This window comes from Populus alba, chromosome 6, assembly GCF_005239225.2.
Source record: "Populus alba chromosome 6, ASM523922v2, whole genome shotgun sequence".
NCBI lineage: Eukaryota > Viridiplantae > Streptophyta > Magnoliopsida > Malpighiales > Salicaceae > Populus > Populus alba.
The window spans coordinates 2,386,091-2,403,384 of record NC_133289.1 but is presented as its reverse complement, the minus strand read 5'-3'; the positions used below and the strand labels follow the sequence as shown (position 1 = coordinate 2,403,384).

At 33.1% G+C, this 17,294-nt stretch overlaps 3 protein-coding genes across 6 annotated transcripts; 1 reads left to right on the top strand and 2 right to left on the bottom strand.

Annotated features, from left to right (window-relative positions):
* Positions 1-809: 809 nt before the first annotated feature.
* On the bottom strand, positions 810-3,296 carry LOC118052993 (syntaxin-52-like). The gene is made up of 6 exons (XM_073409715.1): positions 3,084-3,296; positions 2,652-2,875; positions 1,758-1,963; positions 1,548-1,648; positions 1,380-1,424; positions 810-1,168 (listed from the first exon to the last, which is right to left on the bottom strand). The coding sequence occupies exons 2-6, from the start codon at positions 2,867-2,869 to the stop codon at positions 1,043-1,045; spliced, it is 696 nt and encodes a 231-aa protein (XP_073265816.1). The 5' UTR covers positions 2,870-2,875; positions 3,084-3,296; the 3' UTR covers positions 810-1,042.
* Positions 3,297-4,570: 1,274 nt separating this feature from the next.
* LOC118052992 (syntaxin-52-like) lies at positions 4,571-7,322 on the bottom strand. Its single transcript, XM_035064104.2, has 6 exons — positions 7,076-7,322; positions 6,613-6,835; positions 5,508-5,716; positions 5,317-5,417; positions 5,150-5,194; positions 4,571-4,940 (listed from the first exon to the last, which is right to left on the bottom strand). The coding sequence occupies exons 2-6, from the start codon at positions 6,828-6,830 to the stop codon at positions 4,815-4,817; spliced, it is 699 nt and encodes a 232-aa protein (XP_034919995.1). The 5' UTR covers positions 6,831-6,835; positions 7,076-7,322; the 3' UTR covers positions 4,571-4,814.
* Positions 7,323-10,087: 2,765 nt separating this feature from the next.
* On the top strand, positions 10,088-17,294 carry LOC118052991 (protein sym-1). Of its 4 annotated transcripts, none has more exons than XM_035064102.2 (8): positions 10,088-10,746; positions 11,171-11,258; positions 11,987-12,081; positions 12,474-12,546; positions 12,646-12,738; positions 12,865-12,951; positions 13,380-13,460; positions 17,047-17,294. In XM_035064102.2, exons 1-7 carry the CDS (start codon positions 10,373-10,375, stop codon positions 13,458-13,460), a joined length of 891 nt encoding a protein of 296 aa, XP_034919993.1. In that variant the 5' UTR covers positions 10,088-10,372; the 3' UTR covers positions 17,047-17,294. The 4 variants fall into 4 exon arrangements, with proteins under 4 accessions (XP_034919993.1, XP_034919992.1, XP_034919991.1 ...); XM_035064101.2 differs by lacking the exon at positions 17,047-17,294 and adding an exon at positions 14,260-14,525; XM_035064100.2 differs by lacking the exon at positions 17,047-17,294 and adding an exon at positions 14,034-14,525.

The following is a 17,294-nucleotide window of genomic DNA, read 5'->3' as shown; positions in this document are numbered from 1 at the left end:
CTATCCCTTTCAAGATTTGAATCTAAAAATATCTCCTATATCTCAAGTTTTAATCTTAAATCCCTTGTTAATTGTTTAAGCCTGCGGTTCATGACAAAACAGACAAGCTTAGCTCATGTTAGAGACCTTTACAAGAACCAAAATTTGAAATTTGCAAGATAACTTGGATTTTGCTATCGAAAGGAAAAGGGTTTAGACCATGACCCAGGGGCTAGGATTGTGAAAGATCTTGAAATTTGTACTCAAATCAATTGGGAGTCCAAGCAGAGGCCACAGCATTTTCCTCTACTGTGCTGGAACAGAACATTAGCATTACAGCTTTTGATTGGCAATTCACAAGTACAACACCTCAAGAACTTGATTCTGTTTGATGGAATAACTTCTGATGCATTTTTTATTTTTTTTTTGGGTACAATAGAGTGAAAAAGAAAGACCACCTACAGAGAAGACCACTTCCCATCTTATCAGCTAGCAAAAACCATGCGCGACCAGGAGGGGAGGGGGCGATTCCTATTCCTGCATTGCAGTATCAAAACCATAACCCAGATGAGCATATACATAGTTGGCATGATGATTACCTTCCCGGAGAACATGCATGAGCTTCTATGGACCATCCATTTACTGAAGAGCTTGAATGTCGAGAATGATTGACAAATGAGGGTAATAAGAGCTAGGAGTTTCCAAATGTGCCTAATTGCTTCCATGGAATCTGATTCCAACTCCAGACGAAAACAGCCCAACTTTTGAGCCAGCAAGATGCCTTGATAAATGGCCCACGACTTGGCTATCATATTAGTCGAAAACCAAAATAATCTGAGAAACCCTTAATCCAACCGTCAAATCTGTTAAAAATGCTCAAAAAACACATCATTACGATCCATTTATCATCCCAGTTGACAGTCACCGATACCTCTCTATACACGAGTTAAGCACACACTTAAATCATAACCACAAGACCAACAACAAACATTGTCTGTTTCTGCCAAGCAATTGCACACAATGCCAAAACAAAATCAGAACGTTGAGCTTAATATCCTTAACATTACAAATATTTAATCAAAAGCCACACGACAACAATTAGAATCACAATTGCAATGGCCAGAAAGACCCAGCAAGCACAGCCACCTTTGGTGCGTTTGTTCAGGATAGCCAGATTCTTTTGAACCCTCTGTTCCAAATATAACAAACATAAGCATCAGGTGAATGTGATAGTTACCATTCATGCAACCATAAATTTAAGCATAAAATTATCAAAAGAAGGTGAAAGTTCATCTCCTTCAAATACTAAAAGCCCTAAATCAATCCATAGTTTTATTTCTATTGAAATAAGAATCCATACCAATCAATTGCAAACCGTGAATCGAAACTAGAAAACAAACCTGTAAACGGGAATTTGTTACATCCACATGCTCGTCCAAGTCATCCTACATAAAGAAGAGATGGGAATATTGAGTTAGAGTTGCAATCAAGTCCAACATGTTATAGGATGGTGAAAATGCCAGGAGATTATAAATACGATAAATGGGGAATAAATCAACACCACCCACCAGAAGCCTAGTGTGTAAGGTAAGTTCCTCATTGACAGCCAACGCAATGTGTTTTGTACTTACCACCGTCTCCTCTAATTTTTCTAGGCCTTCATCTTGTTCTGTTTTTTTATGCAAAACAAGTTATGAATCTGCATTTATAATCTCATTGCATAATTAGAAAAACACAGGAAGCCAAAAAAAAAAAAAGCAAAAGTTTTGATAACATGCCTCTCATGATTTGCCTTTGAAAACCAACAAGACCCTGGTTGTCGAAGCTAGATGCTCTATTAATAACATCATCTGTCTTGCTATCAGGCCCAAGCAAGTTCTCTCTGTTAGCAGCACTGAACATATTGAGAGCACCAGCCATCTGGTTAACTTTTGTACTCAAATTTTTCAGCATTTCTTGACGCCGATTCATCTCTTTCCCTGATCTGATCATGAAATAGTAATCAGAGATTTCCATCAAGGTCAGCAAGGAAGCACCAGCAAATTTATTGCTTAGCATATCTTACAGACAAAGCTACTCTACCCCTCCCTCCTCACCCAATATACCTGTCTACAAATGACTCATTCATCTTGTTTTTGTAAAATATCTGTTGAAAGATAAAAAACAAAAACAAAAAATCACTCTCAACTGTAGAATGCTACACGTTACTTAGTATGTACTTCGATTTTTTATCCTCCTATGAAAAGGGTTTTCTACACAAATGAGGATGAGCATTGAACACCACAACCACATAAATAACAACCAAAGCTTTCTATAAAACAAAATGGAAAAAACGAGCATACACTTTCTGTCAAATTATCATCTGAAGTAACACAAATACTCCACTTATTTAGCACTGTCCTAGCTCCTTAAACAGTAAATTTGAAAAACAGCCCACACCCTAACACTCGCCAAACTTTAGAAGTAAGGAAAAATCAATTGCTGTTAAATTTTCATCCAAGCTAACACAAGTGCTTCGCTCATTTAGAACTTTCCTGGCTCCTTAAGATGAACATTAATTTCCAAAAACAGCACACACCTCAACACTCACCAAAAAATCAGCCACCCACGAATAAAAAACAAGATTCCATTACCGTACCAAAGAACCCTTTACATATACCAGAAACACTTACAATGGCTGTTTGCTAGGAAGTGCTGACAAAAGGGACTGCAAGATATCAAGTTTGGTCCTCAAAATAGTGGCCTTTCTCCGAGCCGCAGAGAATTGCCGTTGTGTTTCTGGTCCTGATTGAGGCAAAGAGTTCTTCCCAGAAATCATAGCACTGATTTCATCACCAAGTTTAGATGCTTCATTGAATTCTTGCATCCATGATTCTGATGGTGACGCCATTTCCCCCTACAGTTACAACTTCCAATTTGATCAAAACTGATGCAATTTTCACGAAAGATCTAGACTTTCACAGTTCCCATTAGTCATTAAATAAGATTCCCAATTCTTCTTTCAATCAGAATTCAATTCAATTGGTAGCTAATTTTTAAATCAATAAAGCAATTAAAAAAATCTACCAAAAAAAACATTGAATGGCTATTTGATTACGACTTACCTTAGCAAGAAAACGAGAAGGGACTGATGATTTGTTGAGAATTGAGAAATGTATCTAGTGCATAAGCTCTGTTTGCGTAGAGAAAATCAAGAGAAGAATTCTTCTGCTGGCTCGCCTGGGCGTAGCTGTACACCTACAAATTGATCGAAGGGGTTTCTAATCTAAGAAGAGTGGCAATTATGTAAATAATGAGAATTGTTTGAGCTGTTACATGCATTAATGCTATGGTGGGATCGTACATCTCACTGATATTATAAATGTGGTCGGTCGGTCTGGTCTACAGGTTGACCCGAAATTAAATTTTTAGTTTACTTTAGTAAGGCATTGACCCAGCTAAACTTGTTCATTAATTTGGGTTCTTAGTGGTTTGATTAACTAAATTTAACCCGGTCTTTACCTGATCAAATCACCGGTTAAAGAAAAAAAAATAACAAAACATTATTGTTTTAATAAAAACGTTAATTAATAATTAAGTGACAAAATCCCTTTTTAAATCCATATTCAAATCGAATTTGGTAGAAAGATATTTAATTAATTATATGATTTTTACTGTTCTCTTAATGAAATTTAAAATGTATCATTTACACATTTATAATAATATTAAATAACAACATAATATTATATTTATTATTATAAATAAATACATTAGATCAATTTGCATATTAATTAAAATTATATTATATTTTTAAATGATCTTAAGAGCATATATTTTATTGTATTCATAATAATAATAATAAATTATATATTAATCTTACTAATTGAATTTTTTTAAAAAAAATAAAGACAATGAAAATAAATTTCATGTCAATAAATATTTTTAAGTAGCCGATTATTTTGAGTGAGGTATGAGCTTTTGGATCAATTGAGATACAATTATCTGCAGGTTCTGGAAATGTTGGGAAAATAGGATTAAAAATAAGGAATTATTTTAGCATTTCAGACATATTTTTTTAAGAATTAATTAATACATTACTATTAAGATAATGCAGGTAGGGAAAAGGCTTGTACAAATGTTAAAAAGAAAGAGTCTAACATGGGAAGGTTCTGGGGTTTCATTGCGGGACCGGTTTGGTCCTAAACCCTAACTTTTAGCATCTGGACACTTTCAAACATGGAGCCTAACAGTGCTTGAGTACCTTATCGTCTCAGTTGATCTCAAATCAGCTCCATGACTGTGAGTTTCCTTTCAAATCAGTTTCGATCATAGATAACGGATGAACTCGCAACCTAATTTATCCAATCAAATCTAAATAAGATCTAAAACGGTGAACTCCAAGAATTTCTTTTGATTTTTTATCTAAATTAACATCATTTCAGGTTTTTTTTTAATTTTTGTTTAAAACAACATTGTTTTGTTGAAAAATAAAAACGGAAACCATGTCATTTTAGGATTGCCCGATGACCTGGCCGCTTGGACCCTTAACCGAGTCGAACCCGAACAAGAACTGACAAACCATGATTAGCAAAAGGAGAGTACACAGCAAAGATGGAAATCAAGATAGTGATTGTATTTGATGCATGACTGGTGCACACAAACTCTGAAATGCATGTTAATCATGCTGATATTGATCATCGATGCATTTCTACGATGAGTTTATTACAATTATACACATAACCACAAGACCAACAAACATTGTCCCCCTGCCGTGAAAGTGTAGCCGGGCACTTCCATGAAGGGCCACAGGCAGGGAAAAAATATACATCATAATTTAGAAGGTGATATCCTCTAAGTTACAAATATTTAAACAGCCCCCGGATTACCACAATTAGAATGACAATGGCGATGACCGGTAAGACCAAGCAAGAGCATCCGCCTTTAGTGCGTTTGTTCAGAAGAGCCAGTTTCCTTTGAACAGTCTGTTGCACAATTACAGCATAAGCATTAAGTATAATTCAGGTACCTTAGAGGTTGAAACACACAAATCTGAGTAAATTATGAAGAGATCAGAAAGAAAAAACACTTTCACACAATTTAAAACCCTAATAAATCCACAGTTTCACCCCATGTGAGTTCCATATTAATACCAGTCATTAAGAACAGCTAAGGTAAAAACCGGAAAATAAACCTGTAGACGGGAATTTGTTACGTCCACATGCTCGTCTAAGCCATCCTGCATTAAAAGGGAAGGCAATATTTTGTTAAGGTCGCAAACAGCTCCAGAATGTTAAAGGAGGGTCAAAATGCAAGGAGATTGTAAAAAAGGAAAATGGGGAATAAATCAACAACACCCACCAGAAGCTTAGTGTGTAGGGTGAGTTCCTCGTTGACAGCCAGCGCGATGTGTTTAGCACTCGTCACCGTCTCCTCCAATTTTTCAAGGCCCTCATCTTGTTCTGTGTTTTTTATGCAAACCAAGTTAAAAATCTGCGTTACATCACTATGAAATCAGTGAAAGCAAAAGCATCTAAGTTGTATTAACATGCCTTTCATAATTTGCTGTTGAAAGCCGACAAGACCATGGTTGTCCAAGCCAGATGCTCTATTCACTACATCATCATCTGTCTTCTTATCAAGCCCAAGCAAGTTCTCTCTGTTAGCAGCACTGGACATATTGAGAGCAGTAGCCATCTGGTTAACTTTAGTGCTCAAATTTTTCAGCATGTCTTGAAGCCGATTCATCTCTTTCCCTGTTCTGTTCATGACAGTATCAATCAAAGGCTGTCAACAAAGGTCAGGTGAAAACTATGGCTAAGGTATGGTTTAGCATATCACAATAGATTAAGTATGGTTTCCCTAAAGTATGGTTTTCAACAAGGTCAGGATGGGAAACTACAGCTAACACATAGTTTGGCATATCATACGTATCTACCTATCCCTTCAATCTACCAATGAATTCTTCTTCATTTGATTTTGGTAAAAATCTGTTGAAAGCTCAACATATGAAAGAATTCCCCTGTTTATGTGCAGAATACCATGCATTACCAAGCATCTTATCTTCAGAATTTGATCGTCCCATGAAAAGGGTTTTTAATGTAACTCTGGAGGAACACTACAACCACATAGCAAACGAACTTCTATAACACAAAAAGAAGAAAGAAACAAAGAATCGCTTGTCTCGGTATAAATCTGTCATTCATTTGATTTTGGTAACACCTAATGAAAGATCAACATGTTGACACTTTGTATTCCTCATGTATAGATTACTACACGATACAATAGTATGGAAAGGGATTTCTTGGCAACTATAAAGGAGCGCTCAAACCACATAATCAAAACTCAACTCTCTATAAAACAAAAGTGTAAAAAAAAATCGAAGAATTGCCGTTACAAGGCAGCCAACACGAAGACAAGTACTCCATTCATTCAACACTGTTCCAGCTCCCAGAAAATGATATTAACTTTGAAAAACTGTCCCCGCCATAACATTCGCCAAAAAGGATAACCACAAACATGAAATAGGATTCCATAACCATATTATAGAACCATTAGGAAGTTTATTACTAACACAGATGGCATGATTAATGGGAAGAATGAATTTATTGAAACAACTAACTAAACAACAATTCACAAGAACAGAAAAGCACTTACATTGGCTGCTTGCTAGGAAGCGCTGTCAAAAGGGACTGCAAAATATCAAGTTTAGTTCTCAAAATAGCGATCTTTCTCCTAGTTGCAGAAAGATGCCTTTGTGTTTCTGGTCCTGATGGAGGCAAAGAATTCTTCCCATTAATCATGCCATTAATTTCATCACCAAGTTTTGATGCTTCATTGAATTCTTGCATCCATGACCCCGATGGCGTTGCCATTGCCCCTGTAGTAACAACAACAAAAAAAGTTACAATTTTTCTTCTTCTTTTCTCCCTATAATCCTAAGAAATCGTACAAACCCTATTCTCCATCAAGGGTATAAACAAAAAAAAAAAACAATTGTCACAAAATTATAATCCAAGTTTGAATCTTGAAACAATCCCATAATTCCCATCAACAAACAAGAGTTACCCCAAATTGCTAAATCATAAAAAAGAGGAAAAGAGGAAAAGAGAACCTTTACCTTAAATTGTAAGCTTTAATGAGCTTTGTATTGATGGATGGATAGATTGATGAAGGGAAGAAAACCTGGGCTTCTGAGGAAAAGAAAATTGACGTTGACGAAAAGCAGACAGCGAGACGAGAAGGAAAGCTATTGTCCGGTTCCTAATTAATAAACCATGCGTGACACATGGACGACGATTAACTTGTCTGGATTTAAGCACTACTGTTAAGAAAATGCCTTGGTTAGTCCGTTCGTTCTCTGGTTAATAATGTTTGATAATTACAGGTTTAACTTTTAACCTATCATTGGTCTCTGTATTTGTTCAGTTTTGTTTTCAATCCAGAACTTATCCACACTTCCTGTCCCTGCAAATTAGGAATGATAATTTTTCATCGTTATCAATACTCACTATCATATGTATGTGATTATCATAGTTGTAGACTTAAATTAATCAAAACAATGTAGTTTTAATTTTATTTTTTAAAAATAAAATAATATTATTTTGAAGAAAATAATTATTTAGAAAAAAAAAATCAAGTTTTAACTTAATCAAGAGTCAAACTGAATTAATTTTAAATTATTTTTATTTAAAACTTTATTAAGAGTTGGATTCCAAGTTAATATGATAAGTAAAATTTAATAACCGATGGATACATAAAATGGGCATGAAATGACAAATAAAAATAGATCTCTCGTAATTTCATAATCACATTATGTTTTATTTGTAATGTTTTGCGTTTATATATTTTTTTCAATAGAAAACTTTGAAGTTAATGGAATTCAGATTTTGATACAATCTTAAAAGCTTGTTTGGATTTATGGTAGGCCAATAGTTTTAATAGCAGTTCAAGATATTTTTTACTTAAAAATATATTAAAATAAAAAAATTTTATTTTTAAAAAATCATTATTGATATCAAAACATTTTAAAAACATAGACAAAATTAATTTAAACAAAAAAAAATTAAAATTTTTAAAAATATAATTTACACTACTTTTCCAAACACAACTTAAATAGAAAGTTTTGTGATTACTCAAAGTGTGGCTTAAATTTGTTTGTGTGTAATGTTTTGTTTATTAACATAAACCTTAAAACCCTCGGAGAAAACACTATGCCAATCATTGTTCACACAATTTAAATGTATTATCCATGCTAAAATGCAATGGTTATTGTGCCCTCCCAGCAAAATAACTGATTTTTATTTTTATTTTAAATAGTAATATAAGTGATTTTTATTTTTTTAAATAGTAAAATAACTTGAATACCTTTCATATCAAATATTTTTAAACTATTATCCAAGGGTATTAAATCTTTTTATTTAAATACAATAAAAAATATTTTGATCCTTTCAATCAAAATAAAAAATCATGTCGATGGAATCCATCGTAGAATGCATTGCGTAAAAGCATTAAGAATTTATGACAAGGCCGTCTGTGCATAAAAAAAAATATCATTGAGGGTGGAAATCCTTTAGAGAGCAGAAGTGGTATCGGAGATGGAAGTCTTAGGTTGGATTCCTTACATGAAGCAGAAGCATCCTTTTTGTCTGAGGGTGGAAATCCTGACGACGAGACTCGTAATGAGAAAACCTGTAGAAAGGTGCTATGCTACAGTTGATATAAGAATAAATCTTCCCACTGCCATTAACCTGCAACCTATGATACAGTTCATATACATATGATGCCTGCAAATCCTGCCTAATATAAATTCAATCTGTCATTGATAAACCATATATATATATATATATATAGCTGATCATGACTCCACCATGTGTATACAAATTACAGTAGATGAGTTCTTGTATTTTCACTTGTTTATTATAACCGGAAATTCTTTATAATCTTATTTTTAATGAATAATTTGGTCAGTGCTGCATGGTTGTGATTATGATTGTTGTGTTGTGTCCTCCCCGTTTGTTTTTGCATTTTAAAAATATTTTAAAAAAAAAATTAATTTTTTTTTTAAATTAATATTTTTTTTTATTATTTTGATATACTGATATTAAAAATATATATTATTTTAATATATTTTTAAATAAAATATATTTAAAAAAATAATTATAATCACAATCCAAACATAATTAGATTGATCGGTACAAATCATAACAAGCGAGGTGGAAGAAATTAGGCATGTTTTGTAACCTCATTTGGGTGGTGAAAAGGAACTATCTAATCAATTTAGTTTCTTAAAATAATTTAAAAGGTTCGCTTCGTTGTACCGTGGATTAATTGTTTTTTGGGCCCTGGGAATATGAAATAGAATGAATTGAACTTGATAATGCTGTTCAATATCTTTTTTAATTTTTTTGTTTTTTTTTAAATTAATTTATATAAAAAAAATTAAATTTATCATCTCTTAACAGGCTCATGAACTTTATAAAATTTAATAATATATTTTTTTCCAAACTATTTTTTAAACTATGTGATAAAAAAATAAATAATCATATAATCAAGTTAAAAAAAAAATATCCTGCTAAACCTGCAAATTAGGACAAATAGAGTTATCTCGTCAAACTCTCAAATCATGTTATTGACTTCACAAAATTTACTAGCCTAGTTTTTTTTTAAATAATTTTTTATTTAACTAAGTTTGTTTTAAAATAGACTATATCGTGATGTTAGAATATGTTTTTGATCTTAATCCAATACCAAGATATTTTTTTATACTGCAATAACCATATAAAATAATAAATTAAAATAAATTATTAACTCTGAACCTCTGTAAATATATATCAACTGAATTAAATATAAAAATATTAATAGCTCAAAAAAAAGTCAAAATAAAAAAAACACGTGGAGTAATATTTTTTAACTTTATTTATTTATTATTTATATGACAGCATAAATTTGTCAAGAACTGGGTGGAAGATGAGAAGATCACACGCTAGTTCTTGGAGCCCAAGACTGAGCCTTCCGTCTGCTAACCGTTTTATCAAAGCAACCTGCTCTTCTATATGATGGGCTTGAAATTTGAATAGCCCATGTTTAGGGCAACTATAAACCTCAAGGCCTTTCTAATGAAATTCCTTCCGTACAAAAAAAATAAAGGAATCATCTTTAACACCCTTCCAATTCCACTACGTCAACAAAACAAACAAACAAAAGCAGAGACAAAACAGAGTTGAAGCGGCAAGTGTGTAACCCTCTCACTCCAAAGCCAAAGTCTTTTTAGCTGAATTCTTCTCCACTGTTTAAACCTTCATCAGTAGCCAAAAACCCTACCTTTTGAAAAGCCAATCTCTAACCAAAAACCCCCACCTTTAAACCCTCAAAAGAAAAACCACAAAAAACCCAATCTTTTTCATTCCAAGCAAAAATGGTGCAAAACCCAGTATGTTTCACTCGCAAAGCTTCACTCTTATACCGTTTCGTAGGGTTTTCACCTAAACCCACTTCTCATTTTAGCCTAAGAACTCAGCTTTCGCTAAACCCTGCTCGGATAACTGGATTCAGGGCCTGTTCGTCTTCTTCTCTGTTTTCAAATTCTAGTCATGGAGCTGTGTTTAAGGACATGGGTGGTTCTAAAACTGGATATAGGCAATTGGATTTTGATCAATTTCGTGTCTTGGCTGTTTCTGGTGGCGGCTCTGGTGTGCTTGGAGGCTCTTCTGGTGGAGGAGGAGGTCAAGGTGGTGGTGCTAGTGGTGGTTCTGGTTCAGGTGGAAATAGAAACTGGTCCTTCCTTTCATGGTAATAGTGAATTTTGAGTTTTGCTACTCTGTTCATTTCTTAAGCTATTGGTGATTTTAGTTCTTTTGGTTCATGTTGCGTAGCAAGCTTTTTTTCCCCTCGGTGTTTGGTAGTAAGTAAAATTCTTGTTGTCAAGTAGGAAGTTTGAATCCCTTGTTTCAAGTTTCTCTAAAGTGCTTGAGAACGAAATAAAACTGTTTGATTTGATATTTCTGAACTCCTAAAGTGGAACTCTCTGAAAGTATGGCGTATGGGATGTACATATTCTACCCTATTTGTTATCTTTGTTTGCACTGAATCTTTTCTTTTTCTCTCTCCTTTTTTCCCACCTTTTGTGTTGTAATCTGTCATTATCCTTTTTTGTTAATAATCTAGATTTGAAACATGATCACTTTAACTCAAATTTAGTTCTATATTATTGCAGGTATTTAAATCTTCTAGCGAAGTACCCTATGCTGACAAAAGCTGTTACTTCTGCAATATTGACTCTTATGGGGGATTTGATCTGCCAGGTAATTTTTTACAGGTTATGGAAATAGATGTTAGCAAAATGTGTCCCTCTTTCACTTTTTTAGTTATTTTAGTTTTTTTTTTCTCTGTTCATAGATGTGTCATGGGGTGTTTGTGAATCATATTGATTGCCATTCATTTGATTACATAGCATGGGTGGTTTTTGCTTTGTATAGTGACCAGTGGATGCATCATGAGCTGAAACTGTTGGTCTAAATATTGATCAATAAACTCTGATATCTATATGGTCTTAAAATTCTTTGATTTGTGGAATTTGGGAAACATTTATTTTGCATACATGGTTTTTGTATGACCTATTATTTTTCCTCATGCCTCCAAACAAGGTGTCAGCAGTGTTTGAGAAAGCATCTAATTTCCAACCCCCCCCCCCCCCCGGACTGTTAAATACTAAATTTAACCTTTAGGGTGGCCTAAAGTATTTGTGAGAACATCCAAGCTTTTTTTTTTTTTTTTTTGAACTGCAGAGCATTCAAACTCAAGTTTACCACCATTGTTCTCACCTTGAATTAGGAACTGCTAGGCCCACTTTTGCATTTATGTGTTATTGTGTTATCCCAAATATATATATATATAGTCCTGATTACACAATGGCATCTTCTTAAGAACTCCTTGCAGTTTTCAATTGTTGTAAGTTTGTTTTTTTTATTACATGTTCTTGTTATAAGACCGTGTTAATCATAACTTTTCTAAATCTTGCCTTTTATCTCAGCTTGTGATTGATCAAGCTCCATCCCTAGACCTGAAAAGAACATTCGTATTTACTTTCTTGGGGCTGGTACTGGTGGGTCCCACGTTGCATTTCTGGTAATCCTTCAGACTTTTCATATTTTGTTTTGTTAATAACAGGATGTGTGATTTCCCTGTGAAAAAAGAGAAGGTCAGTGGAAGAGTAGAGTTAAAATTGAGCCATTCATGAAAAGACTGGCCTAAAAGATTTGTGCCTCAGTTTTTGCTGTCAAAGTTCTACAAATGAAAAATGACTCCATGTTTTTGCTTGCCTGAAGTTTGGATGATCCAATCTGTGTTACTAAATAGTAATGCTGCATTGACTACCAAATTGTTTTGGCATCATCTGGTCTCCAATGCATATTCTTGTCTTGTCAAGCGGAATTTTCTCAAAAAAAAAAATTTATGAAAACACCTCTGTTTTTATGGGATCCTACTAATTTTTCATTTCTCAACTTGATTTTTCTTAGGTACTTATATTTGAGTAAATTGGTAACATTGCCTGGAGCATCAGGTGCATTCTTGCGCCTTTTAGTTGATCAGGTGACACCTATTTTTTTGTAGTTGATCTTCATAATTTTAATTACTAAACATCCATGCTGCTGGACTAAATTTGTTTTGTGTATTCTAAAATAACTGCAGTTTGTATTTGCTCCTATATTCATTGGAGTCTTCTTGTCAACATTGGTGACGTTAGAGGGAAGGCCATCAGAAGTCTTGCCTAAGCTTCAGCAGGTAATTTTTTAGACTTAGAGGCATCCCTTTCTGTTCCTTCTGTGGCTGACATGTCTGTAAACCATTGAACACAACCAGTTGGAAGGACTATTTAGCATTAAACTTTCTTAACATTCTTTTCTGCAGGAGTGGTTTTCTGCTGTTCTTGCAAATTGGCAACTTTGGATACCATTTCAGTTTCTAAACTTCCGTTTTGTCCCACAGCCATTTCAGGTTGGAAAGAGCATCATTTGTCTTTGCATTTGTGTTTTTTTGCATGTTACATATCTTTCTTGGTTAGATACCTTTGAAGTGTTGGTTCAAAAAAAACCTTTCAAGTAGCACAAAAGGAACAGTTTCACATTCCCCACTTGCTTCTAACATCTAATTCAACACCAGAAATGAGCTAAAATTGTGCCCAAATTGATCTGTCTGATTGTGTTGTGGCAGAGTGAACCACACCTTTATCTGTGCAGTAGGTGCTGTGTGCTGACCATATTTAGGTTCAGTGACTTTCACCTCCAGGGTTGTTCATAGAGAGTCGATTTGCTGTCACACTTTGCCATATTATTTATGTTGACATTCAGCTTACCTTTCGCTAGTGGTTTAGGCTACTGTATTTTCACCCATGTTCATTCATATATAAAAAAAAACAATTTCAGGTTCTTGCTGCTAATGTCATCGCTTTAGTCTGGAATGTGATTCTCTCATTCAAAGCTCACAAAGAGGTTCTCCTGAAATAGGTACGTTATTTTCAAAGAAACCACAAATCTTGTTATGGATATTGGTTTTCCCATGCTTTTTCTATACCTAATCAATCAAGATGTCTTTTTGTGGGGTTTGATATTATTCAAGGAATTTAGAAGATGAAATTTTAGGATTGCGGTATTGTTTAGATCTAAAGGGTTTCTAACTAGAGTTTCTTGAAGAGGAATAAGATTGATATCACCAGGAGTGATCAGCATTTAATTCCCAACATTCTCGAACTGTGCCTTCAGTGCATTAGGTCCTCATCTTCATGGAAGAACGTTTTTATTACCTTCAAATGAAGCTTCGACGCTTTTAACTTCTTATCCAATTTAATAGGAAACCCCACAAAAACTCTTTCTCTAATTCTTAGAAAGCACAGCAGGAAATTTGCATTTGAATAGTTTGGTGTGGAAGCAATAGGAGTACGCAACTTTACAAGTCCAGGACTGGCAATAAGATACGTCAAGATAAAAACTATAATACTGGTTCAGGAACCCTTTGTGTTAACATGTACTCTAACCATTTCCCTTGTTGTGTTAAAACACCAGAGCTTGTTTGCTTCTCAGGTGAAATGATCACTAAAGCAATGATTTTAGAAATGGATTTGAAGAAGACGTCTTGGATTCTTGTACACATGTGGGAACAGTTCTTGCTTAGATCTGCCTCGTTCAAGAGTGTGGCTACATTGAACTGTTCCGGAATATGAAACCTTTTTCACTAACCCTTTTACCCTTACCCCTTGTGTATTTATGATTTGCAAATTTGTGAACTTTGGTTAAAACCTTGTTTCAGATTGAATGCTCATTAGGCTTTAGCTCCATCTTCACTAAGGGGTATAAAGTGCTGGATTGGAAACAACAAAGGGTTTCTTTGCTTCCATTTTAAGCCGAAGTCCCGCATTATTCATGCTTTTTCCTTCTTTTGTTTTTCTATATATGTGTGATTTTGGCCCGTCTAGTAGCACATTTGTTTACGTTGATTATTAAAGTTTTTATTTTACTTTATGAACAATAAAGATTCAATAAATTATGAATATAAAACAAATTGGAATTATCTCAGATTTGTTGGGGGCTCCAACGAGGTCATAATGATTTTATATAATTTTAAGTCTGGTCAGATGTCGTGTATTCAACCATGCAAGTATGATTTTTTATTTTATGAATCATACTAAAACCAAGTAGATAATTGTGTATAATTTTCTTAGCCCCTAACAAAATTTGGGATCAATCCAAATTATTTTCTGTTTTTTTTGTAATTATGTAATTTTGTTAGTACTTAATATTTGTGGAAAAAAAATGCTTCTTGACCTAAAAAAATTAAAATTATTTTTTATAATAGATTAAGTTTTCATTAGCATAAGTAAAACATAAAAATAGCTCAAAATGTTATGTATAAGAAAAATGGTATTGACATAAAAATAGTTGAATGGTCTTATTATATAATTCAAAATAATATGTGTATATATATTGCCGAATATTCCAAGTCTCTCTCTCTCGCTCATACATTATTATATAAGAAAAATGGTACTAAAAAAAAACCAAAATAGCTGAATAGTTTCATCACATGATTCTATGTTGTCGAATATTCCAACTCTATATCGCTTATACAATATTATATACCTATGTAATTTCTCTCACATGTGAAATTTGTAGTTTGTGATCGCGGATGCATCTTTCTGATATAAAAAATCCTCGCACTTCTTCTTCTTCTTCTTCTTCTTCTTTGGCCTAAGCATGCACGGTGCTCGATGCACCAAAAATCACATCAACATTCCCTTATTTATTTATTTATTTATTATTATTATTGTTAACCAAAGCTAATTGTGGCTTGAAAAACAAGTAGATACATACTCATCGTCGCAAGGCATCTCTGCCCTTCCGAGCACAAAACAAATGTCTTCTTTCACACGAGTGATTAGTTATTAAATAATGATTGAGAATATGTGTTTTCTTCAATTTTATAACCTTGATTATTCTTCAATCAAAATTCATCAAACTCGTAGTGGAGGGGTAGTAATGTTTTTTTATACAGAAAAAATTATCTAGCCTCGTGAAAGAGCATGAGCACCAAATTCAAGAACATTTTTAATCAAAATAATTAATTAGAAATTGTGTTTCATAGTTTTTTTAGGTAGGTTTTTTTGGTTTAATGACATAAATTACAAATTTAAAAGATTAATATAGATTAATATTTTTATAAAAAAAAAATTATGCTTTATAACTCATTATTTTTTTTATTTAATTATTATAGTATCATGGTTTGGATCGCGGATTTGATTGGATTTATCGAGTTAGCTTGACCTGATTACCGAATTACAAGCATATCATGCCAACTCAAGTTGACCAAGGCTATCTTTTTTAGGTTTTTTTATTTTTTTTGCCCCATTTCATCCATTTATGTGTTAATGGGTTGGTTGTGAATTGAGTAATATTATTTATTATTTTTAAAAATATATATATTTTTCTCATGCTATTGCAATCATTTTAAAAAAAAATTATTAATCTATTGTCATTGCCTTTTTTATCTTACTAAGATAAAATCAATTTATTTGATCTAGTTAAGTTTATAATTCAAGTCATGAATTTTTATTTAAACAAATAAAAACCCTTGTGGTACTTGAACATTATTTTTTGTATAAAAAAATTGTACACCATCATGGAAAAGTGTCGGCACCAAGTTCAAGAGAACTTTTAATAAAAATAATTGCTTATATATATAATCAATTATTTTTATTAAAACAAGTGTTTTATTTTTTATGTATTTTTAGTGTTGATCTAATTTGCCAGGATAATTAAATCATTATAAACTTATAAGGTATGTTTTTTTTGTTCAAACTCAACTGAGACCTCAGATGAAATCAAACTCTAAAAATCTTGAAGAGCAAACCAAATTTGGTGGTAAAAAACAAGTGTGACGAAATGCAGAGGCGAGCATGAGGTAAGGGATGAAGTAGTAAAAAATAGGAAACAATGAATTAATAAAAAGGAAAGACAGACAGATGCACCTGTATTTTATTACCACTGCAAACTGACAGGGACAGACCAAAGTCAACGGACACGTCAGTCTTTGGTAAACAATAAAAAGTGACTCCTGCTTTTTGGTCAACAACTTCTCCCACTTGCCTGCTTCCTCCTCTTTCCTGTTACAATAACAAGGCTATTCAAAGGAGAAATTATTCTCTTGAATAGACTAGATTATTTTCAATTTTCATAAATATATTTAATTTTAATTTTTTTAGAAACTAATCCATCAGATAAAAAATTTAAAATATTTAATATTAATTAGTATGCAAGCTTATTTTGTAAATAAAACAAAAATATAGTATAAATATTCTGCTAAAATTCCTGGTAAATAAGATACTAGCCTCCTCTTGCTATCATAATTAAAATGATAAAGTGTGTTTTTTTAATAGTTATTATAGTCTACTAGTATGTGTTATTTTATATTATATATTAAATATAAAAATAATCACTAAAGATTTAATGAATAAAATATAATATTTTATATTTAAGTCTCTTGCTGAATAAATAATAAATATAATATTAATATCTCTAATTTCTACATTGGTAATTAATGCAGCCCCCATCAGACCATGAGGGCAGCACAACTCTATCCTCTGTACCTCATTCCAGGTGCCGGTCAACAATATCTGTCAACGGTTTGATTTCATCTGACGGTGGAGGACTAGCTAGAAGGTGAAGATGAGGACACGTGGTTGGCCACTTATACGACAAGGCAAAAAGAGTCAAGAGTCTTTGATGTGGTGGGGACGTAGAGGATAATCATGGCAGTCAAAGAAGAAAAGAACAAGATTGTACAATCAAGTA

What these genes read in the sequence shown, in the direction of transcription:
- LOC118052993 (XM_073409715.1), bottom strand. Translation starts at nt 2,869, where the DNA reads ATGGCGTCACCATCAGAATCATGGATGCAAGAATTCAATGAAGCATCT. An exon ending in CTTCCTAGCAAACAGCCATT is followed by an intron (nt 1,964 to 2,651) that starts GTAAGTGTTTCT and finishes TTTCATGATCAG; the next exon opens with ATCAGGGAAAGAGATGAATC. An exon ending in TCAAAGGCAAATCATGAGAG is followed by an intron (nt 1,649 to 1,757) that starts GCATGTTATCAA and finishes ATAAAAAAACAG; the next exon opens with AACAAGATGAAGGCCTAGAA.
- LOC118052992 (XM_035064104.2), bottom strand. Translation starts at nt 6,830, where the DNA reads ATGGCAACGCCATCGGGGTCATGGATGCAAGAATTCAATGAAGCATCA. An exon ending in CTTCCTAGCAAGCAGCCAAT is followed by an intron (nt 5,717 to 6,612) that starts GTAAGTGCTTTT and finishes TGTCATGAACAG; the next exon opens with AACAGGGAAAGAGATGAATC. An exon ending in TCAACAGCAAATTATGAAAG is followed by an intron (nt 5,418 to 5,507) that starts GCATGTTAATAC and finishes TAAAAAACACAG; the next exon opens with AACAAGATGAGGGCCTTGAA.
- LOC118052991 (XM_035064102.2), top strand. Translation starts at nt 10,373, where the DNA reads ATGGTGCAAAACCCAGTATGTTTCACTCGCAAAGCTTCACTCTTATAC. An exon ending in TGGGGGATTTGATCTGCCAG is followed by an intron (nt 11,259 to 11,986) that starts GTAATTTTTTAC and finishes CTTTTATCTCAG; the next exon opens with CTTGTGATTGATCAAGCTCC. An exon ending in TTGTCCCACAGCCATTTCAG is followed by an intron (nt 12,952 to 13,379) that starts GTTGGAAAGAGC and finishes AAACAATTTCAG; the next exon opens with GTTCTTGCTGCTAATGTCAT.